Below are 25,257 nucleotides of genomic sequence, written 5' to 3' on the forward strand. Positions count from 1 at the left end.
GCAAAACTATCAAAAATTCAAGTTCAAAATTAGATCGTCAAAAGAATTCAAAGACATTTCTCGGTTCTCGGGAAACCAGCTCGTATAAACAATCTTTATCGTGGAATTTAGTGAAATGCTGTTCACAGGTGGCGCCTCTTATGCAGCTCTTTCCCTTCACAAGTCGTAGCTATAGGAGAAAGGAAGCTCAGAAAGGGAACAGCGAATCTAATACCGTTTCCTTCGTTTCTCATTTCAACCTTAAAACAATCTTAATTCATAATCAAGTAACAAGGCCATTTCATTCTTGAATAAAACTTGGAAAACGTTGAACCAATCAATTATAGCCCGGGCACGCTCGTATTAAAGAAAATTGTTGGCAAAGTTACATAATGAAAATTCGTGAGTAATTAACTCACCGCTGGAAAAAAAGGAAGTGCTACGTCCTATGCACTCGGTCGCGGGCGGTGAATTTGGCGGTGCGGAGGGTGAAGAAGACGCAGCGGTAGACGAACGGTACCTAGTGCCTTTCCAGATCACCAGCTTGCCTAGCACGGTGAGCAAAGATTCCCTTAGGGTGTTATGCCTGCTCGTGCCACCTAAGCTGCTGGATGAGTCTCTTTTCGAACATTCGCCAACCGCCTCGACTTCGTCGGAAGACGACGGCAGATTCACCACCGAATGCACTTGGCTGTCGGTAGATTCCAGCTGCAATTGTTGCAGCTGCAGTTTTTTCCTTGTTTTTCGACGTTTCTTCTTTTTTCGACGGGTACCAGAATTCTCGTCATCGTTGCACACTGACGCGGCAGTCGTCGATCCTTTCCGGCTATCTTCCGCGTCCGATTTTGTCGCAGTGCACGCTACCGAGACTTTGTCCGCCTCGTCGCAGTCCTTCACCTTAGTTATCACACGACAACATTGCGTTACAGGCTTCGCGATGGAAACGGGTAACGATTGGTCGAGGACACACCGTTTAACACGACCAACATACCTTCCTCGTGGCTCCCTGTGTGCTCATTTCATATTTTCCCACTTCTTCCTTTATTTTCAATTCTTTTCATTTTTTTTTTTTTAATTTTGTTCTCTTTTTTTTTACGTTTCTATCTAATTTAAAAACTTACATGTAAGTTTAGTGTACATTCTTTGATCATCCTTAACGGTTATATATTCAGATAACGTGCGAACATGTTTGATTCAGACACCTAAATTTAGTTTGATGTAAAATCTTTCACCCTCTTAATGGTTATATATACGGGTAATGTGATCGTGTTTGAACATTTAAATGTAAGTTTGATACGAAGTAGACTAGGTATGTTTGCTATGAATGGATCTGTTTAATTTATCTTATTTTAAGAAGTATATTTTATGCTCCTATTGCTACTTCAGATCGGATATTAACAAATAAACTATTCTAAAAACGGCGAAAAGCTGGCCTTAGCTTAAGCATTTGTAGTTCATAGAAAAAAATCCTTAGCTTTAAGGAAAGAAAAATAACGCTATTAGACTACTTGAAAGATTTAATCTCTAATCTATAATTCTTTCACCATTGTTAAATATCTCGTTTCAACTCTACTTTCCTAAATAAGTAAGTTTTCTTTAAAAACATTTTTCTGCTATAAAAAGAAGAAATATTATATGGAAAGAAAATACCCATTAAAATATCCGTCCATTTTAATTCATTCGGAAACTGAGTTGTCATATTCGATCAGTAAAACGGGGAAACGGTTGTGCAAGAACGCAGAAGGTATAATTATAGATCGTGAATATTCATCGTTCGGTTTTAAACCAGTTTATATCTTAGAGAGATTAGAAGAATCGCAATTCCCCACGTACCTATAGCTTGTTCGAAAAGTTCTATTATCCCATCCAAAAGAGCCGGGAATTGCTACGAAAGAGAATACGCATGATAGGGATTTAAATAGATTTAAACAAGAGTAATCGAACGGCATTCACGGTGAATCATTAATGGTCGTGATTTCTATTTTCCCTCGCTGTTTGCACAGCCCCAAGGAGAAAGGAAAACAAGCTAACGATGCACAGGTTACCGGGAAGATCTATTTCGTCGAAAGGAGAAAAGAGCCAGAATACTGAGTGGAAAGAGAGTTCCCTAAACGCGTCTCTTTAAATTTGTTTTTTCGGCTCAGGACAAGCTGAAAGAACGACTTACATTCGCATTGTTGCATCGCGAATGCTTCAACAAAAAGCGAACTAAACGCGCATTAAGTTCTATAGTCATTCTTTGGGAAGATGAGATACAAAAGCTTATATATATGTATGATTGAAAAGACAAGCATGTAAGAGATCGAAGGTTAATGTAGTTGATTAATTAAAAGAAATTAAAACTTTTGCTGAACTTTGAAGAATAATGTGAAATAATCATGTTGGAGTATTTAATCACAGAGTGATCGCGATGGCAAATCCCTTACAATTACGCTTTGAATGATACGTTTTTAAATGTAACAATGTTTGTAGAAATCGCTTATATTTCTCGTGTGACAAGCACAAAAGTTGAAAAAAAGAAGAAGAAATTTTTTTGCCTGTTAAATAATTTAAGAGCGAAAAAGTTCAAGGTTTTTATTTTACATATTATTCAACTAATATTAACGAAAGATCGGAAATGATGTGCAATTAAATAGTGCAAAATAATACTCTTACTGAAATCTTCAAAATTCTGCCAAAACATTGACGTTCTCTTGAGAAATGGATTTTCTAATGCGATTCTGTTATCGTACAATCGATCACAGAATGATGAACGCTTTATCGAGCAAAAACAATCTGGAAAGAGCATGTGGATCAGTTTGAATGGAAGAAGTTTGTACATGTAGGATACGTGTCTATTCTACATGTAAGAAGTTATCGATTGGTTTCCATTTTCCGTGGTAGACGCCTCTGACCGGTCTCTATTATATATGCTTATAAGTACGTTGTTGCTGAGAAGGGTATAGAAAAATGATTAAATATCGTCGTCGATGCTCCAGAAAGCGTCGCATTTGAAAACTGTTAAAAGTGCAGGATAGTAGAATGACTTGGTCGCGTGCGAAAATGTGTCATGGACAGTGTATGATACAAGTCGACAGACTTTTCCGGCGTCTGCAATAAAGCCGCGATATGCAGATGACCGTAAAGTTGAGTGGCTATAACGGATCTTTATTGTGTTACGCAGATCCGTTCGAGTTACCGTGCTTAACGCCATTTATCGAGGATTATTACACTCCATTAGGATAAAGTATTTCATATATCCCTCATATTTCTTAATTTCTTTAACTATGTTGCTTCGGTTATTTACAAGTCGACTGAACATTTTTTTAACGTTGCACGATATTTCAGGCATAAAGAAAATATGAAAAACTTATTGTTGGAATACACGATTTGTCGCCACAATTTTATGTTGAATATCTTCTTAAAACACTATAAATCTTTTGTCTTTGCTAAAATTATTATTACGAAAGTAAGATCGCAAGCAAGATGGAAATACAAAAGCTCGAGAATCACAGCTCGGTTAACCCGATTAAGGTCTAATTCTTTGTTTCCAGTCAATTTATATGATTGAATTTCGTTCTCTGACATCGTAATTATGAAAGGGATTTCCAAGAATTTACTCCATTCTTTCTTTCATTTTTTTCCCTTGGATTTTACGTTTTGCGCTGTAAATAGTGTAAATTGTAATGAATACTATAAATACCGCGAGCAGAAACTTTTTAAGGACTTGAAGAAAATTTATGATAATATTAATTAAGATAAAGGTCTGTCTGTATGTAATTAAGACTTATTACTTTGATGATAATTAATGGTAAGATTAAAGATCAACCGGAATCGTTTACCAAGTCTCTCATAAATTCAGGGAACAGTTCTCGTTTGAAGATGTTACCATTTTTTTCTTTTTTCTTTTTTATTAAAGTGTATAGTTATATAGAATTTATATCGTTCTAAATTGCACATCAAAAAAATTGCTAGTCTCGTCTGTTTAACTCAGCAAATATGTACATCTATTGGAATAATAATATTTTCACTTTAATTTGTAAAATCATATAAATGATGGAATTATGTAAATGTTACGTAAATGAATTATTCTTTAACTGTTTTCAACGGTACAAAACTCCATATCATTATTTTTTGTTATTTTCATTGATATAGATGCATATACATAAATCGAGTATAAAATCCTTGATGAGATATAGAAATGAAAAGAAGATATAGAATGTTAAGTTCTTATAAAGCCATTATAATTTTCGCAATAAATTTAACGTCGATTAAGAATTATGACAAATATCTTGATCGATTTATATCACCAATCTATGATATTGAAAAAAAATCGTTTGTGTGAAGTTTGCTTGACCACTCTGAAGAAATTGTCCACAAACTGGCTCATAAACACCTCACCACCACTTCTTTATTCTTGCAAGTTGGTTAAATGCTACACGTAACATTCATATTACGTACAACAAGATTAGACTTGCGTGGAAAATCGGTAAGAAAATAAACGAAGAATTTATTTCAAGATTTCCATTGAAGGAGGATTCGAACTGGGGACCTCCGCTTTACTGAAACTGGCATCCTACCGATTGACCTAATGCTCACCTTACTCTCTACTTCTTTTCATACTTCATATAATGCATATATATATACGTAGAAAAAATTACATTTTATGTAAATTACTATTTTCTATTATCTTTTATTTTCACGATGTAATGATTTTATAATTTGTTTATAATTGATTTGATTTGATAATGTAATTTTATTTTTTATTTTATTTATTCTTAAATTTGAAGGATAATTTAAAGAATGAATTCACGTAAGGATTCCACTGATGCAACAATTTGTACTTTCGTTAATCGGATTTCAACGATTACCTTGAACGTTGATCATTGCTTGGTTAGCGCGCATGGTCATAATGGCATATATGTATTTATTATTTAACTTATTATGACCGCGTGAAACAAATTTGACTATCGTATGGGTAATTATTTTCTCGTTTACGTTTAAAGACTAGAAAATAATTTGTTCGATTACTACTGCATACGTAAGTTGTGTAATTTGTTACAAATATAACCTCCAATTATTTCTTGTGGTCATATCACAAAATATTATTTCAATATCTGTTACAATTCATTTCTTTAAAACATAATTTTCCTGATACTAAAATATTCGCATAGCATATTCAACGAAACTATTTAAAAGAAAATTACTACCGCATATAAAAGTGCGGTATTAATTTGGTTTAAAAATTACGATACAATTTCCATAATATTTCCATAAATAATCATTTAATAAGAACCATTTAATGCTTTCATACCTAAATTTTCATAACTTATAACAAATTATAAATTTTTATAACTTTTACACCTAATAGCAAGGAGAATAACGAAGCGACCCGATTCCGAGAGGGATCACCCTATATATGTATGTACTAAAGAAAAACGAAACTCTAGATATATATCTATTTACGGCATGGCACTTAATTGAAACAGTTCATATAGCGATTGCAGGCTAATATATGATATAACCCCAAGGCAATTGGCTTATTCGCACGTACATCTATCTCCTAGTTTTACTTATGACAGATGTTCTGGTTTTGGTTATTAATAACGAATATCATATTAATATTTTCAGAATCTGTAGCATACATTCTAATTGTAAAATGTTTTCAATATATGTATGTTAATAAAACCTCTTTAATGCAGTCAGTAGGATCATAAACTCACTAGACGCAGAGTAATTTTAAAGGTCGCAAAACGTGGCGCCATCGTGTATTTCCTTTTTTCATTTGTCGTTGCAAAGTTTGCTTAAACTTAGAAGCTACTTTGTTTTCTTTTCTCTGTATGTTTCATCTGAGAATGGTAAACGAGGTGAATATGCCGTCGCGTTATGCGTTAAGTACACAAACATCGGTAAGACGACGGAAATTTATGGGATTTTAATATCGAGATATGTAAACACTAGTGCATACGAAATAACATAGAGACACTATGCAGAGCTTACATTTCAAGCTCCAATCAAACTTATAGTAAACAACAAGATTTCAGAGAACTAGGTGAAACAAACAATTTTATGCAGATTAAAAGATGGTGTTATGAGATGTAAAAAGCATATTTCTTTCTAAAAAGGCACGAAGATTATTTTCCTAATTTAAGGAATGTTCTAGTACACTCAGGGAACCACGTAAGAAGTACACTGATCGTCAAACGGCACACGGCAGCCACCGAACGGAAATCCAATGAAGATATACAAAAACATACAAGTTTTTAACGAGCAAGAAGGTTAAAGTCTCAAGTACTTCTTAAAAATTAAATTTCCACTCGTTCATCGCTTGATAACGACATGTATTTAATTTTCAAAAATTATATACGCGATAATGAAAACTGAACAAAGTTCATGACACAACCTCGAAAGCACATTATCATGTTCATAGAAAATTAATTTACTTAGTTATACTTGAATGATCTATTCCTGATATTCAATTGACACAACAACAATAAACAAATACATATTCGAATTTTAATGAAAAAGATATGGCCTACGATTGTCATATATTTTTGTAAATTATTGTAAGACAGTAATCGTGTCATTGCATTACCAAGAACTAAAATATGCTCTACTAGCGACCTCGCACTATCGGCTACGTAATTAGACGTGACTTCAGGCAAGTCTTTGCGTTTTTGTCGAAGCCACCGCGCGACTTCCGTTCGTCGTGTCCTCGAGAGGATTGGAGGACTCACCTCGAAGACCTCGAGTTCCAGCGTGTCAACCTCGACGCTCATCGTCTATCCTACGCAAACTATAAACCTTGTATAAGGCCAACCTCTTCTTCCTCGTGGCACTTTAGCCGTGCCGACGAGACGATGTCCGCCTCGCCTCTTACATATTTCCACCTGGGTCCCTCCTCTTCTTCGTCCTCGCGAATCATTGCAGGTGCAGGACGGCATTAGCCCGTTAACTCTGTTTTCGTTGAAACACGATGCCTGTTTACGTTCACGTTTCTACTAATCATCCAATGGTTGTGCCTTTTAACCGGCATCTTTTTTCTAATAGTAACATATACTATTTTATGTTACAAGGATCTCACTATTTTTCGTGAATAACCACTTGATGAAATATCACCGACAATCCGATGATTTTATCGCACGTGTTTTTGAGTTTTGATTTGGCAAACGTCGTTGGTTAGTTCACAAGAAATCGTCCTAGCGTGATTTCACGTTGCTTCCTCTACGATGATTCTTCTACCGAAGGAACAACATATGCGTAGCGATAGTGTCACGTGATAGTATCAACACAATGTTTTCGTGACGAAGACTGGGACCATTTGAGGTCGTTGAAAGAAGATCTATTGTAAGAAGGCGCAATTTTCGATTTCTGCTAGTGATGGCGCGGACTTCCTACGTGGTTGAAGGGGGGTTTCTGTAAAGAAATCATCCTGTCACCTGATCCTGCGTGCATATATAAGGTTTCGTTTACCGTTACACGTTCGTAAAGTGTCATTACTGCGTTGAAATATTGCGTGGAAATTAGGAAACGATTTCGAAATGTTAACGCTAAAATTGAATCATCCGATTGTCTGAGGTATGAAACATCGCAGAGAAACATCGGCCAGAAATATCAAGCTATTTTTGTTTAAAAAACACGTATGTTATGAACACATTGACCTCCGCTTAACGATGTTACTTTCATTCGTGTTTAAAAATAAACTGAAAAATAAAAGTCAAGCAATGTTTTCCGTTGTCTATTACGAAAGATTCTTGGCAAATTTAAGTCAAAATAGAATTATCGCTTCCACTTCATACGATGTCGGACGTATCTAACATAACCCTCTAACATGGAATTTGATTAATTATCAGGGAACAAGCATCGCAATTATCTGTAGAGGTTATTTCTCGATTAAATTGTTAACGTTATATGTAAAATGAATGGGAATGCAGATATTGTACATATACAAAAACGTTACGTTGCTTGTATGCGGTTACGTATAAATTTTATACTTGTTGCATGACATGTGGGAACGCTGTTCAGATGCATGGGATCGATATTTAATTTATTATCGGGGAATTTCAGAGATCGACATTAATTAAGAAACTTCAGCGGAACATTGTTTTCCGATGTACGCCTAAATAAGAGCATGGCCAACCTATTCCTGGAATTTTGTAACGCTGCGACAATATTACATTACACAGAATTTAAATGATACAGGTATCTGCTCAAGACTTATTAAAAATATACAAATTTATTTTAAAACTTCTAAAGTCCCACAATAAAACATTTTTTAAGAAACCTAGTTACGAAAGCAAATGCAAACCAACTAATAATATTGTTGCTAAGATAATAATAATATTTCTATGAACAAAGTACATCGAGATAGACTCGCATGTTACAGAGAATGAATTTCTGTCTCATACGATTACGTGTACATCTGAATTACGTAGTCGTCACAATGGCATAAAAGGCATAGAGCTGCCAGTATACTACAATAAATAACGAAACGCGTGTGTATTTTTCGTTTGATAAATAAGATTCCCCTTGTTGAAGAAGATAGAGGGGGCTAGGGAAGAAGATTCAATTTAACAATGCCCCCCGTTGATAGAAGGAGCACGCGACCGGCGCGAATCCTTTTTAACAGTGATGTTTTCTTCGCTTGTCCTTGATTCCGTATACACGAATGATGTCAACGTGTTCGACGAAGCCGCTTTGGGCGTCTACGAATAAAAATATCCGGTGTGTGTACCTCCTTAAAGTATTAGCGGTTCGCCACGGTGTGTCTTGATCTATAGTACGGCTCGAGATTTCCAGGGAATCCATGACGAAGAAGAGCAAAACCGCTCCGCTAGCCGATCTCCTAAGACGCGAGAGCTACGATAATGGCTCTTACGTAAGATGCCAGTGGTTCTCAATCGGTGGCAATTCTGTTATCGTTTTCGCGGAAATTGGTTTTACCGTACGAACACAGTCTGATGTTTCTGTCATTGTAAATACGCGACGACTAGACTGTATGGACGCACTATGAAACTATTTTGGAGTACACGGCCGATGCTACTAACTTTACCGAACGATAAATCGGAAGTACGCGCGTACAGTACACTAAGGTCGTTAAGTATCTGAACGTTTTGGTAGATTTGTTTTTGCAAATTAATTGCGAGTTAAGGTCTACAAGCAGTATAAGTGTTTTCTTGTAAAGTCAATAGACTATAGATTTAAATTATCTATTAAAAATAACAGTAGTATATATTTTCAATTTGTAATTAAATATACAATTCGTCCATATCGACCATTTTATATATCATTGTTTGAAATAACGTGGCAGCCTACCAGTCTAAAAGAATCTTCTTTATTTAACTTAGAGTTCAGAAAATTAAACTATCTTTTGTGATAACAAAATATAGTTCTACTAGCTTGGATTATTTTAGAAAATATATAAATATCTTATCGCGTTATGATATTCTATTATAGAACAGATAAGAATAAAGAATAGAATCATTGTAAACTTTTTATCCCCAATTTCTTGATTAAATTATATCCTGTAGAAGAAAAGCAAATTGCCCAAATACTTTAAGCGGTATTGTATAGGGTATAGACGGTAGAGCTCGTATTCAATCGTGTCTTGGTATCTTTCGAAGGCTTTCAGCCGGATCAATTATAAGATTTCTTAATGTGATTTTATGCTACGTCATCTCTTTATACGAATAATCATTGATTGTCCTCGAAATTTTCTTTTAATACCGGATACGCTCGATATTTTCGTCCATACGAAATCAAAATACACACCCATGTTGCAATCGTAAATATTGTTGATTACAAAAACGGGCGCATACGTGACGGAGGTTCATCGCTCAAAGCAAATTGATCGTTTCACGGACTTTTATCGTTACTCTTTCCTTTTCTAGGCGCACAAAACAGCACGAGATGAATAATCTTTTTTTTTTTTTTTTCGTTCTTTTACTTGTTGCGTGGTACGACAAGGCAAAACGTTTTTAAAACCCTCTGATCTATTATTATCGTTGTATAAGCAAGGTGTTATAGTTTTAATTTAATAAGCGACGCGATGGTATAACGCGTAGTTAGCATATAAATGTAATAAAAAGTATATTGTAAGTTAACGATGAATTGAAAATGAATGATCCACAAAACGAAAATTGTTGAAATTTCTAAACTCGAATCTCTAAAGTTAACCCTGCATCGAACTACCGCAACACGGCTGAAACTTGCAACGAGATTCTTTATGATTCGTTTTAGCAGGGTTCACTTGAAATTTGCTTGAAAATACAGCCTCTCGCCGTCTCAATGATAATGGAAAAGCTAGAAGAGATCTCGTTTCCACGCCCTTCTTCTATTACGTTATTTCACTTCAGAAATAAACCCGGAGTTCGAGAAGGCTCTCGGCAGATTGTAAATTGGTTCTTGAAAAATGAGAAATCGTGTCGACGCCACGTGTAAACCTATTACATTAAGAATGAAGTGAGAGAAATAAGAAAAAAAATAAATAATGGAAGAAATTTCCACATACAAATATAAACAGAAAAAAAGGAACAAAAATTCAATTTATCCTCTCGCTCTTTCCATTACGAGAAATCAATAACGTGTCTTATTTACCGGTTCGATCGAGCCTTGGCAATATAAGACTTTTCCAGTCCATACGATTGTTATATAATCCACATTTCATGCAACACATAAGATAACAGCGCTAAAACTCATTAACGAGAAACGGCAAACATCATTCGCAAACTTTTTACTTTGGAAGCTGACGGTCTTAAATCCAATAGTTGGCACTGATTCAGCTAGTTCGAGTTATCGACATCAATGAGAAATACATATCTGTTTAATTGCATCTTTGTGGTAGCCAAATATAACGATTTCGTTCTTCGTTCCTTTTTTCTTTCTTATATACATCATCAAAAAGAGAAGTAAAAGAGGTTCCCTTATTCTTTTTTGTCGTAGAAGAAAGGAAGGGCAAATGTTAATGAGAATGGGAAAGTACAGACATTTGCGTTGTATTTGGAAAGTCTCAAAGAGGCAGGCGACGGAAAACAAAAAGGGTCACAATTCCAATGACAAATGGAAGGCGTTGTTACACCATGCGTTTCCTCCGTTGGTGAGGAATTTTAACAGAATTTAGTGCGCACGCTGTTATAGACGGTGTCGCGATATATAACGAGTTTAGCGAGTTTCCAAGTATCTACAAAACGGCAAGAAGAAGACATAGAAGTACGAATAAGTATGCAGTCCTTCAAAATTATATTTTGTATAAATAATCTTAAATAGCTTGAGTTAAAACGATTTTCTTTTATGATTTGTAACTAGACTCCAGATGTTTATGCATTTAAGGGGAATTTAAAGATGTAAAAATGTAAGAAACCCATATAATATGCAAGTATGGACATATAAAATATTGAAAGTAAAGTACTTGTTATAATATCTATTAGGTGAAACAGATGTCTATCTGGGTTTCGTAAAAATGTGAAATTAATTGATGAAATTTATTTTAAGTTATACAATTGTCAAAATAGTAATCAACTAGAGAATTTTTAAGGAAAAAAAAAGAGATAAAATGAGAAATCGTGAAATAAAATATTTTTTTAATAGCTTAACAAATCTCATGGAATAATACGTTTGGAATAATTGGTTATATTAATTTTTAATATTTTTAGTATTGTTGTTTCAAGTTATATACTCGAATGTTGAGATGATCTTTTCTCATCTCTTTATATATATATATATATCTGACATAGCGTGTAGCAGTTGGCATTATTCATGCTAATTTGTTTATTATCGTGCAACTATTCATTTACGGAAATGGATAAGGAAAATTAAAAATAGTGTGCGAAATATTTATTGTACGCGGTTGGTCTAATGCTCGTGACGTTCCATTTTGATATTTCCAGACTACGATAACTATGTCGACTTCCTGAGGCTAAATACTTCGTAATGACTCAATTTCTTGAAATTCGCGCGGAGAAACGATTGCTAAATGATTAAGAAAATGCTTCGTTGCATTAAACAGGAAGATTACCATTCGGTCAAACATCTACTGTTTATATTTATAAATATTACATCGCCAGAATACATGTAAAAACTCATTGATTTAAAAATCTGTAAAAATTAATTCGAAATATAAGCTATTTATTAGAATGAAAGTGTGGCAATTATCCAATAAAATTTGTAATATTTAACGATAAGATCAGACCTTAAAATAGGTTACTTTCCAATCCTTTCTTATATATTAAGCAATACACACAAACAATATTTTATTGGAGACTCAGGAAATCTAAAAATTATCAGGTAAATTATAAAAGAGAACATTTTTTTTAACAATGCTCTATATAAATAGAATGTATCAAAAATAAATTTTTAATGTCAACTATTAAATATTTGAAAGAAGAGAGGTTTAATATTCCCGACATTTTTATTGAGGTCATAGTTTCAACACGTTGCGGAGTATAATAAGGAGGTAACAATATCACCCACAATCATCGACACCAATCACAAGCAAGTCATTTACGGGTAGATTTACATTTGCTTAGGAAATTGCTAAATGGGCGCCGTCACTGGCGTCAAAGGTGCTCGAGCGATTCTGTGTCTGTTACGCCCATTTCATTTCTTTTGTATTACACCATCAATAAAATGCTAAAATAGATGGACAACTAACCTGATTTGAAAAGAATTTAATAACGCGCGTCAGACCACATTCTAAATGCACGGCTATAGACGATGAACGGACAACTATTCCGGACGAATAATCGTCGTCTATGGAAAAAGGTAGTTTCTATTAACGCATACACGTTATATACGTGGGAAACAATGACATATACGTATGTAGACAAAAAATTATATCTATCAACGAGCTTGACAATCCTAACGACTAGGTAGGTGATACACTGTAGCCACTTAAACATCTGCAGAGCAACGTTTCAACGACATATATATTCGCCTAAATGTATTTATCATGTATTTATCATGTATTTATCAGATGACTCGTATCGTTGATTATCCTGACCGATTATCGGCACTACATCCGATAAGAAAATCGTCAAATCGATCGTATCGATTCCTGGTTGTTTCGTTGATTTTATACTAGATAATGTATAGTTGAAACACGATGTGAGACGAATGTTTCCTAATTTCCCCGTTCGACGTTAATAGACGTTACGATCATTTTCTACGGCAGTATATGACCTTCGTTTTCTTTCTAAGGGAATCAGGTTACCTCGTTGTTTTCGCAGTTAGTGCAAGGGTACAGGCGGTCGAAGCGCCCGCGTCGACGAGGGCGACGTCGTTATAACGATCGCCGTTGATGAGAGAACATATCGAGGCCGTTTAACGTGAAATTTCGCCAAGAAAATTATTCACTTTGATTCGCGCACGGGAAAAACGTTTGAAATGTTTGCCACGGTAATCAATAGTTCAATGATGATGCTTCCTTCGAAATACCTCGGAAGGAACCAACCATATAGAAATCCACACCAGAATGTCGCACAATGTCGACGATGACAGCAACGAATAGATCGAGATGCGACACGGCACTGATATACTCCTTTTACGATTTCTAGGATAAACCGATCAATCGGTGCGTGTTGGGTGGGCACCATCTATCGTTTTGACGATTGTCGAACACATCGGGCACCGCCGGCGTTCTATGTTTTTTGCCACTGTCAGCACTATCGTCACCATAACCATTATCTCTGACACCTCTTCGACTTGAATTATATGCTACTATTTACAGATTACCGTATCGCGGAATACAGGAATCGAAAGTTACACGTCGCATAACCGCGTATACATCTCACGTCTCTCATGCACTGCACGAGGGTGCCGTTGCACGACGGCGTGCTTTGCACTTCGAACAGTACAACGAAGACCCGAGTCGTCGAACGAGGTATTGTTCGATGATCGTCGAGAGACTTCAAGGCGTCGTCCCTTGACGGCGCCACAAGTCACCTCGCCGGTGGTGCCGTGAACATTTCAAGGCAACAACCACCGCGTTCGTTGTTGTCGGGAAACATCCACCGTTTGGGGGTAAAGAGGATTGCTACGTTAGCGATTGCCAGAACAGTTAAATCTTTTAAATCAATGTTGGAGGTTTCAGCGCGAAACACATAGCGGAAGTTGTGTAACATGTAATAATGTTTTTACTTGTTGCAATGTGAGCTAGATATCGGATGCGGTTCGTAGAGGGAGTTATCAATCATTCGATAAACTTTCAACGTCCGTGAAACGCTATTATGACAAATGTAACAATAATAACATACACTGTATCGTTTCAACAGTTGGACAAGGAGATACTTTTCTCATTAATCAAAGATTAGATTCAAATGGCACTATGCAAAAGCCTTAGATCACCTATTATAATGATCTTATAATGACTATATGTAGCTAACTACAGTAAGCTATGCTAGAACGAACAGAATTGGTCCTCGAACCACGTTCGTTATAGCATCTGTTCGTTGCAACATATGTATATATTTAGAAGTAACTCGTCCCAGGCCCACAGTTAAAAGCAAGATTATCACCAGTACAACTATTTGAACAATCGTAAAACGTAATATAAACTAAAAAATAAATGATAAAGACAATATGAAATTTATTTATTTAATGAGAATCATAAATTGATCAGGCAATCATATTCGCCAGCCTTTTTCAGCCTTCGTATCTTTCCATAAGCAACTTGCTGTGCCCATTGATTGCCATATTTGGTACTTGTTCATCCTGGACCACGTTAGTATATAGTATTATTCACGAGTTATTACATTACTTAATTGTTTTCTACGTGATAGATATTACTGAACGAGAGAAAGAGAGAGTCGAACATACTCGTATCGTCAGTTAGTGTTTACTCTTTACGATCGTAACGAGTAAAAAAGTCGCCGGAGAGACCGATATTTCTTTGTACTTGTTGTAGCATCTTTCTACGTTATAGGATTCTGACGTTAGTCATGAAAGTTGTTCGTTATAGCATACCTTACCGTAATAATATTTTCGAAAATATTTTTACATATTGTTATATATACATATTTAGATATTCTCTTAAAAATTTTTAAGACTACCTTCTCTCAGAGCTCTACTTAAAAAGTAAGTTATATGAAGAAAGGGGAAAAAGAACGTAATAATGTATTGAATGATTACACAAGAAAGATTAGATAAAGTATCAATTATCAATTCTTGGATAAAGCACTTCTTGAACAGTAACAACAGATTTAAAATAATACCAACTACCTTTATATATATTTATATAAACATTTCCCTCTGTTAGATGACTTTTGCATAGTACTGTACATTTGCATCAGACTACCGTTTACAATGAGAATCATCGAGCAAATATACACAGGCTAATTACAATAAAATTGCATCAACAAGTATCACGAATTACGTGAGTTTTCCATTTATGAAGTTACCTGTATGTTAATCAATTTAATAATCACTCACCTTGCATAGGACGCGTGGCAGCGCTGCGCGACATTGTTTGTGTGGTCTGTTAGGCTGCAGCTCGGAGTTAGGCGCTTTTGGACGGAGTCTGTAGATATGTTTCGCGCGAGATGTGACGCCTGTTAAAAGTACTTCCTCAGCTCGAAGACGCTTCGCGATTGATTTTGTAAAAAATGCATCAAACTTACGGCACGTCTGCCGTGGTGTAAAAACGAGGGTAAAAAATGACCTCCTGCTCCCGTTTGACAATTGTGATACTGTTACGTGCGCTGTTACGTTGTTTTTCGCAGCTGGAGCTGTCGTTCGCGAATCGACAGTGGTCGTCGTCAATGGACACCAGGAACTAGTGTATCTTCTTGATATTGCAATTAATATTGTTTTACCGTTACTCCGGATGTTCGACTTCCGTGTTCCAAGAAGTTGATTATTATTATCGACAACGTGGAGATAGAGAATCGGCAATTTTTTCAATTTACGGCGAAAAAGACGAGAGAAATTGAGGCACGTAAAAGATAAAGATGACGCGTAGGCGGCCGTTTCCTTCGTACGACAAGCATCAAGTGTCGGATGTCTCGATATTCGACGAGAACGTTGAGGACAATGCAGGGCAAAGAACGGTGCCCTTGCGTTCAGGTCGGATATTCTGCGGCTAAATAATGGTGACAGGATATCCGGTGTGGGGGGTACGGGGGGTCCTTTGGGGGTGGCGTCCATGTGGGGTGAATGGTCACCTCCTTTCTTTCCTCTCTCCTACGACCCACCTCCTCCTCCAGGACCTCCTCGTCAGGGTGCCCCAGCTTTTGGTGTCCGAGAACACCTTCCCTGCTTGTCGCCAAGTTTCACTTACCCCCTCCCACACTGAGCTTTGCGAGCACACGCTGTAACAGAACATGACAAACCTTTAATTAGAAATGAAACTTCGATAAGTTATGTATAAGATATGCGTGAAATACAAAGTTGTTATTCTTATATAGAAACTATTCTGGTTGTAATGCTTTTCATTTTCACTTTTCAATTTTAATTCATTTTTAAATGCGTATATTTGAGTGGAACAGCTTTCTGCCCTTTCTAGTTCAAATCTAGTGTCTATCATTGTAGATACTAGATGCGAAAAAATTGAAGTTTCATTATCTTTCCGAGCTGTCTTTGCTTTTCTTCGTTCGACTTAAGATATTTAGTCGTTATATATTTTGTAACAACTATACATAAAAGATAAATTACATAGAGAACTTCAAATATTTTGATGCATCTTGAGAAATGAAAAAATTCTAAATGAAACATTTTAATTCAGCATTATGAGCATGTTTCATGAGAGAAAATACAGATAAAATGATTTGTGTCTTTTATTTTTAGAAGAAACATCATGACAAAATAGACATACGTATACAACGATAAAGTATGATACATAACAAATCATGATGGTCCTTGAATAATCAATTTGCTTTGGACAAACGAAACCAATTTGCAATCAGATAATATTGTTGTGCACCACCTACACAGTTATTGTAGTATTTTCCCTGTTATTAAATGTGCCATTGAAAATGTTTGAATAAATCCATTCAAAGTGGTATGCTCTTATCACGGAATCTTTGTCCTATAACACTATTCGACTAAATACCACCCAGAAATACTCCATTGATATATTTTATATTTACGGTGAGATCACTTCCTGTTTCTATCAATAATTTTAATTCATCTTAATGGCTGAATTCTATAATTTTATCAATAAAATAAATTTTATTTCGATGAGAAACTGTACCTGTGCTGAAAAATACAGCTTGACTGTAGGTGCAGAATTTAGAATTATTAAATCGCACTTTATCCTGTTTCATCATTTTACACTATAGCAGGAGGGAAGCAAAATAGTGACGTGAACGGAAGTTAAGTAAACTAAGTAAAGTACTTGGTACGAAGAATCTATAACTTGTATCACTTTCATCATCGCCAGTACATTTTTAAGCAACCACGCAATTCGTGCAGCAAGTGGGATATGAAAGCCGAAGGGCAATGGGTCAGAAGTACACACAGCTGATCCATAAGAACCAACGAGCTTAGCGGTCAATCGAAGCAAAGTCGCGACGTCCGCGATCTTATTCCGTATGCATGTATCCTTGGATTCAAACAGTAAAGTTTTTCATATCTGACGTGTTCGTACATAACGAAGAGTTGCATTAATAAAGCAGGGAACTTTTTTCGCGTTATAAGTTTATTAGAAATCACGATGAAACACGCCTACTATAACAACTTCACATTATCATTTTCTCTTGAATAATACCTAACGTTTCTTTTTCTTTAAAGTACGTGGTCGTGGCTGAATCATAAAGGATAACGACACAATTTAATTTAGATTTGAATTAGATTACTTAATTCGAAGTTTTACGTGATAAATGCCATTGATGGATACTTTGTTAGATATAATACAAATTACAACGCAATTCAGATTAAAGTTAGATCACTTAATTTATAATAAATATTTGATTTTAGCAATTTAGTATTCTATATTTCACCTGAGACGTGTCATGAATGAGATTTATTACATACAATTAGAGTATAAAAATAATACAAATAAAAATTCAGTAACATGGCTCAAATCGTCGATTCGTCAATAATTCAAGGATATTAATTAAGCGTTATTTGCACTCGAAGCAAGTTTCAAAAGTATATGAAAAAATGATGCGATAATATTCAACAGCAGGGAGTTCCGACAGTGTTAAATTCTTCATAGTTCCATTTCCGTTTCGCCTGGTGGTTTCACCCGATATCGAACCGACCAACGCGTGCTCTGCTCGTCCGCTTGAAAATCATTCCACCTTCCGTAAATATCATAGGTTACCTTTACCAGTGATTCATCGAAACACCAGTTGATTGGAATCAACGCGTTGAATGGTACGATCAGCAGCCGAATTACGGTAATCTTTGGGTACATTCTGATTTAAAAGGAAACGCTATAAACAGTATATGTACGTATAGCATCGTACAAGTAACAGTATGGCTCATAAAACGAAGTTTGATAAATCAACCAACTGTTAGACTTTAACCAATATGTAGTTACAGATATGTAGAACTAGTTTTATCGTTATAGAATCATCAACTTTTTAATATACCCTTTATAATACACTTAGATCATATTTTCAGAATGTTATGAAGATATGAATTATAAAAAACATAAAAAAAGAATATCTTTGAACTCTGTCTTTCGAAGGTGAAAGATCCAGCAAAAGTTTGTCAGTCGAGTGCCAGAGCCCTTTCGTACTAACTTTCGTACAAAGTTCTGTTAAATACAATTTTTCTCATTTTTATCATAAAAAAGACACGATTACGTATAATATAAGGTCTCAGTTATTTTTAATAAACTAAAGAAAATTATAGAAAACGAAAATACCAAAACAGCTTCAAAAACTACACCTATATGCCGTACTAAATACAAATTTTATTGTACCTACACTGTGAGTCAATTTTACGAATAATAGATGTCATCTACCCCTGTTCTTCTAGATCAGAATATCTTCAGGATCACCGTTCCTGTACAAAAAATTACAAAACTCCGGTTCTACGAAACAATGTGGCCAAGATTACTCTTCTTGAAGCGCCGCGTGGATCGCTCGGAACATCGGTTTAAGAGGTGACGACTTCGATATTAAAAGCTTTACATTGTAACGGTGACAGAGGTGTAACGTTAGCGGATCGCACCTGTCGCTATTAACAAAAGCGAAATCATGCTACTAGCGACACTGACCGTCGACCTACATGGAGAGTTCTTCATTGACGAGCATTTTTCATTCCCACTGTATTCGTGACCCCGATAAAACGGTACTGTAGGGGCAATCCTACGGGTTCACAAACACACAACAATCACAACCCTATCGACTGAAAGCGGCGTTAATCGACCTTTAACTGTAGCCTTTGTCGGCCCATTTCCGAAATTCTACAATACTCGGCAAATATTCGCACGAGAATCTCATACTTTCCTTCTTATTTTTATCCTCCCTTCGCTGTATAAAAATAACTTTTACGGTAGCTATTTATAGCGAGCCATTAGAAGGACGAAATTACGCGTGCAACTCGTCCTTTATTGTAGAACTAATATGAAAGAGAACTGTAGGCAGTTCAAGCTTTCAAAGGCTGTAGATATTTATCAACTACAACTTGTTTCAAAAGTTACTAAAATGAATATTTTTTGCCGCTTTTATACATGTGTTTATTATAGAAAATTGCAAATAAAACTTCGTATTTCGTAATTGAAATATCAATAATTTCGGTTACTAACAGCACTTACTATATCCATACGAAACTAAACAAAAATTGAGATGTTGATAAGTTAATAATCGTGTGATTATAATTTTTAGATAAACCTATTTGTGTAATTTTATCGTAATAGATATATCGCTATTATACTATCTTTTGAGATAATACAAATCATACGTATCAAGAAGGTATGAAAAGTATGAAATATATAAATATAAAAGATATAAAATATACTGAAAAAATAAAAAAGAAATGTAAATGTTATATAATAGCGTATATTTTATAATCGATAGGTTCCGCTCTTTATGCTTATAGTCGTTAGCCTACAACCTACGACATTATAACTTTCGTCTTTACTCTATTTTACACGATTGTGCGACATAATAAAAAAATCTCAATATTATTAACATCATTAACGCCTTTCATGTTACGGGTATCAATCGTTCGTTTAAAATTTTATCTCTAGTTTTGAAAATAGTTCGAAATTGAATTATTAGCTTAAAAAGGTAGTGGAGGGAAGCTCTCTTTGAGAAAACATCGAGTCTGTACGCTATTTCGGGGATTTGTTTGATGTTCGTGTCACAGGTTGTTTGCGATGACGTTCGAAGGTTTTAGCTATCGGCATGAATGAGAGTTTAACGTATGCTTTATCCTCCCTGGGATGTTAATTGAGTTAACGCCGTATACGCTGTGTGCGGAATGTAATCTGCAACTTGAGGCTTTGCGAGCGTTGCAACAGATTTTAGCGTGGCCGAGCAACACTCTAAACACGAGGAATTTACTCCTCTACGACTTTCAACTTTATATTTCTCTTAACTGCAATTTTCAAAGGTATACTTATGAATATTAACTTAGTACTCGGCAAACTAACATGAATTTCATCATTTCAAAAGGTAACATCGCGAGTTGCACATACATTTGTGGTTATTAAGTTATGCATCGTCAAAAGCACAACTTCAAATTACGACAAAGATGAAAATTCCTACATTTTCATTGACTTTGCTTTGCAATTGTCCATTGAAAAAAGAATATCTGAAATATGTATCCAGGCGTTAACAAGAAGTTATTAAACAAATATAATGTTTATAAAATAGCGTAGAAAGTAAACAGATAGAAGATTAAATAACCAGTATCAATTTTCTCAAATATGGAATAACAAGAGTTACGAGTTAACAATAAAAAAAAAAAAGACACGAAAGTCTTGAAGTCGTCAAGTCTTGAAGAAGTTACGTATAAGTATGCAACTTTGCATTATTTAAATCCGGTCGTATTAAAACAAATAATAAGTTTGCAGGTCTGTAAGGTGGCCACGTATTATTAGTAGCAGTCGTAAGAAATTATGAAGTTGGATCAATACTGACGCTCTTTCTTTGGGTAGTCAAACGTTTGAAATCTCGTACGAATTGACGTATTTCACAGAAATAACGAAAAATCAATAGGTTTTTAATAGGGTCGTGGCTAAAACATAATCATAGTGTGCCAATTTGTCAACGATTTCCACGAACACTGATATAATTTAGTGGAATAAATGGGAAGGACGATGAAATTGACACGATAACGAGGTTAACGATATACAGATGAGCGAACAAAGGAATTAGCAATTTCACATTAATCGTTCGATGCAGACAGGTTTAAGTTGTAATACTAAAAAGTACTCGAGTATAATAATACGTACATCTGTTTATACCATGCATAACTATACAGTCGTAAAAGTTCGATGTAGAATTATTTTAAACACACAGAAACCAGTGAACATTTGTGCGAGGCTCAAAAATTGAGATTATTCTTAGACAAATTTATGATGCTTATCAGTTACCGTTATCATTACACTACCGTTCATATTTATTCGAAGGACGTAAAATATCGACGGGCTAGTTGCTGCGATATTGAAATTTAAGATATCATAATCAATGCACGATGAAAATTGTGTTAATTATTTGAACGACAAGTCCATCTAGTAATAACAACTACGTAATTCGTAACTTATGTTTTCTAATCAAACTGGGCTATGATTTTTAAGAATATATTTTCTTTAAAGTTCTTCTTGATTTTCTATAGTTACTCCTAATTATAAATCATAGCCCAATAGGAGTAAATTTCGTAGATATCGAACACAGAGAAGATTAACATTTTTCTTTGTATCGTAATGCATCTTTCAACGATATATACATACATGTCAAAGCTCACGTGTGTATGTGTATGATACTTTAATCAGGGAATCAAACGCAACGTTAGTCTCCGACGAATGTAATATGTGACAATGGAAAAATTCAAGTGAAATTTATGTTAAATAATTTATGTATAAACAATGACGACGCTAATAGTAATCAAAGCAACGATTATATTAACCAGTGAAGATCAAGTACGTAATGTCACAATAAAGATAAATTAAATCATACGATAGATTACACCGAGAGTAGAACAAATAAAAAAGTCGCATATGCAGACGATACATACGTGAAAAATGCACTGTCCATACGAGATACAGAGGTCGTCAAGGGGTTAATTTAGATACACAACAGTGCCATATACGATGTTGTTTCAGCTCGCGCTTGCTCAAAGAAATCAATTTAGTTCTGTTTCAGTGCTCTCTTGTTTTAAATCGACACAGCGCAGCGTCCCTGTTCCAATCGTTAAAATGCGAAGAGAAGAAAAGAAAAAGAAGCATTCGACATCAACTTCATAATAATTTTTTAATAATAATTTTATCCAATTAATAATCGTATAATAAAGGCAAGTAATAAGGAAAAGCTGGAACAAATAGAGTTCTTCGTGTCACGTATATTTTAAACGCACGGGTATTAATGTGTCAGTATTTTAGTTCGTGCAATTTTTAGTACGCGAGTACTCGTATAATGAAGTATATTTAGCAAAGCGAAATACACGTGCAGACGATAATCTATATTATTGTAGCGATCTGTTTATACATTCTAATTCATTCTACAGAAACATGGTGTACAAAAGAAATATAACTTTTTGTGAGATCGAGTTCAAGACCGTATGTAACAATTATAAATTATAATAAAGTTTGCTTCTTTCATAATTAATTGTATTTTCTCCTTTTCTGTTCCGTACATAAGTACATGCATATGTATGGCCATATAATTGCAATCTATGCAACGAATATTTTATGTGTAAAAGCATTTATGAACATAGGTTTTTAATATTCCAACACACGTATCCGATATTCCGTTCAATCGTTTTCGATTCGTAACTACGAAGATCGCAGGAAAAGAATAACCCATTAGATAACAAATTTGAAAGAATTTTATTAATCCTAAATCAACTTCGCTGTTGACAAAAATTAATCGTATCTACCAATTACTATATGTATACACGTTCCTCGGTTGACGCACATAATCCATCACTGCTCGTACATTATTAATCCCAGCCGTGCTAACACGAGCCATAAAACGAAACACAGGAATTTCAAATTTCCCGTCATCGTAGACGAATAACCACGGTGTTTGTCGAACACGAGTCGCTAAAACAAATAAAAGGGGGAAAGAAAGAATTGTATTATTTCTGTAAGGCACATCGCCACTGCAAATGTTTGATGACGATAAGGAGCAAAGGTATCTCACGTCGCTGTAAATATCATAACGCGAAACACTGTGGGTTGTAAAACAGTCGAGATAACGTTTAACGCTCGGTAAACGCTCAGTCATCGTTTATCGTTTCAATAAGGTGACCAATAAGTTGTATCTTCTTCATGTCAGTCACCACATTCTCTGCAAGTTCAATTTACCTTTCACCCTTCGCAATCAATGTATCGTCATACCAGTAGCAGTTTTTCTCTGACGACTACGTGTTATGTATATCGTTTCGAGTTTTCCTGTAGCGTTTTGTATCGTTATTCTCGCGATTGCGTTATCTTGCTAACTTAAATCTTATAGATACCGTGCGAGATTTTGTACCTTATTTTTCGTCGAGAGGTTTCGAACGTGACGTTCTACGCAAACATCTTTTAGATAGCCTCGTAGATGTTGCTACGTTTAGAATTGATACGTGAGAAACTGCTATATTTTGAAGGTACTAATATTGTTTGTGATAAATTTTTTTACCATTTATAGGATGCTTTATAAGATGTGTATATAGCATATAGGGTTCATATTTTCGTGAACTAAAAATATGGAATTTGACCAGAGATTTGTTTCATTCATTAAATAAATAGATAATGTTGCAGATTACAGAGCCATCCGTTTCTTTCGTTTATTTTGGCCACAATACTTATCTTATATTTAGTCATTACCATAATACATATCGCATATTCGCTTCCCATTAGTGATTTAACAAAGAACAGTTATCTCATATTATCTACATTACAACATATCTTTATTATTACTAAGTAACGACTATGTATCTGTTTGTACTGTTTAGATCTAAACTTGTTAATTTGGTCTATGAAACTAATAATTTTTCATTCATTACATATAAAAGTGGGTACGATACTTTGTCAGCAATTTTTCTATTTTGTTTGACGAAATGTAATAATTATGAATTACGTTTTTCCAAATAAAATTTTTCATTGCTATAGAAATTCCCACTGCAGCATAGATCAAAGTTACTGTATCTCTTAGACGCATGACGATATTTTTATACGATATTTTAGTGCCATGCCCTCTCCATAAAACTGAAAATTCTCGTCATTAAATGAATTTTTAAAAAGTGATTTTCAAAACTATCTCCCTAAAATTGTGATCTGATAAAATTTAAGACTACTAGTTTCTATTATACTAATATAGTAAGATAAAAGTAATGAATTTCGAAAAATCTATGCCTCAATAAAATATAAAATTGTAAAATATACGAAAATTTGTAAAGGCGTCACTGTATTTATCATACAGCGAAAGTACTTGGCAAAATTCGAAAATCGAGGTCAATTATTACTAAAAAAAAAAGACCTATTATTTGATAAGAAAAAAGGAGGAAATAAATAAGAATATTATAATTGTATGCTTCCAGTTGTTTAAAACAATTGTATGAAAGACGCGATCGTACACAGGAAAGAATCCACCACCTGTTTGCTGACGCGTGCATACAGCTGAATCGACACTCCACGTTTTACCTCTAATTTTAGAGACTTGTACATGATCACATAAAAAAGATTCACTGAAATCGTTATATTTTAACATTGTTGAAATAAATGTACAAAATTGAAGGATATATCTATAGAAAAAAATAGATTTCTCGTTAACACCTTATCGGTAGTATTTTAAAGAAATGAGTTCGAAAGTTCATACTTTTCAAATAGCAAGAAACAACGCATTTTCAATATTTACATACCACGGTATAATTATTTCAGAATAATTACGTTATAATTACAAGACTACGAGGGTCGCTAATTGGAGTTCGCCTTAGATAACATAAGTTTTAGTTAGAATAATGACAGGTAAGGTCGTTAATCATTGAACTGCTTCTGTGCAGTTGTAAATCGTGCCCCGGATATTATAAACATTATTATAATTTTATGCACACAAACTTAGATATAAGCTTTTCGTTGAAACAAAGCATAATTCCATCAAACTAGAAGATCAACATTGCTCTATTCCCTCGTCGAAATCAAGAGCTAAGAATTAGTAATAATTTTATGATTCTATTTCTTGAATACGATTTCGTTTAATTCAGAGT

General features: G+C 34.8%; 1 protein-coding gene and 1 long non-coding RNA gene across 10 annotated transcripts in view; one reads left to right on the top strand and one right to left on the bottom strand.

Moving 5' to 3' along the window:
* Atp8b (ATPase phospholipid transporting 8B) overlaps nucleotides 1-25,257 on the bottom strand; it is a 73,470-nt gene that overhangs the window by 14,793 nt on the left and 33,420 nt on the right. For 4 of the 9 annotated variants that reach the window (XM_072002785.1, XM_072002775.1, XM_072002769.1 and 1 more), the window contains exons 1-2: nucleotides 6,696-7,362; nucleotides 399-876 (exon numbers count right to left, since the gene is read on the bottom strand). In XM_072002785.1, coding sequence (XP_071858886.1) covers nucleotides 399-876; nucleotides 6,696-6,737 — 520 coding nt within the window. In that variant the 5' untranslated portion in view covers nucleotides 6,738-7,362. Of the gene's footprint in view, nucleotides 1-398; nucleotides 877-6,695; nucleotides 7,404-13,165; nucleotides 13,839-15,381; nucleotides 16,260-25,257 lie in introns of those variants that run through there. The other 5 variants (XM_072002812.1, XM_072002804.1, XM_072002794.1 and 2 more) reach the window with 3 other exon arrangements.
* LOC139987120 (uncharacterized) lies at nucleotides 7,514-12,096 on the top strand. The gene is made up of 3 exons (XR_011799790.1): nucleotides 7,514-7,598; nucleotides 10,900-11,176; nucleotides 11,263-12,096. It is a non-coding gene; the product is annotated as an uncharacterized lncRNA (long non-coding RNA).

Source organism: Bombus fervidus, chromosome 1 (genome assembly GCF_041682495.2).
Source record: "Bombus fervidus isolate BK054 chromosome 1, iyBomFerv1, whole genome shotgun sequence".
Classification (NCBI taxonomy): domain Eukaryota; kingdom Metazoa; phylum Arthropoda; class Insecta; order Hymenoptera; family Apidae; genus Bombus; species Bombus fervidus.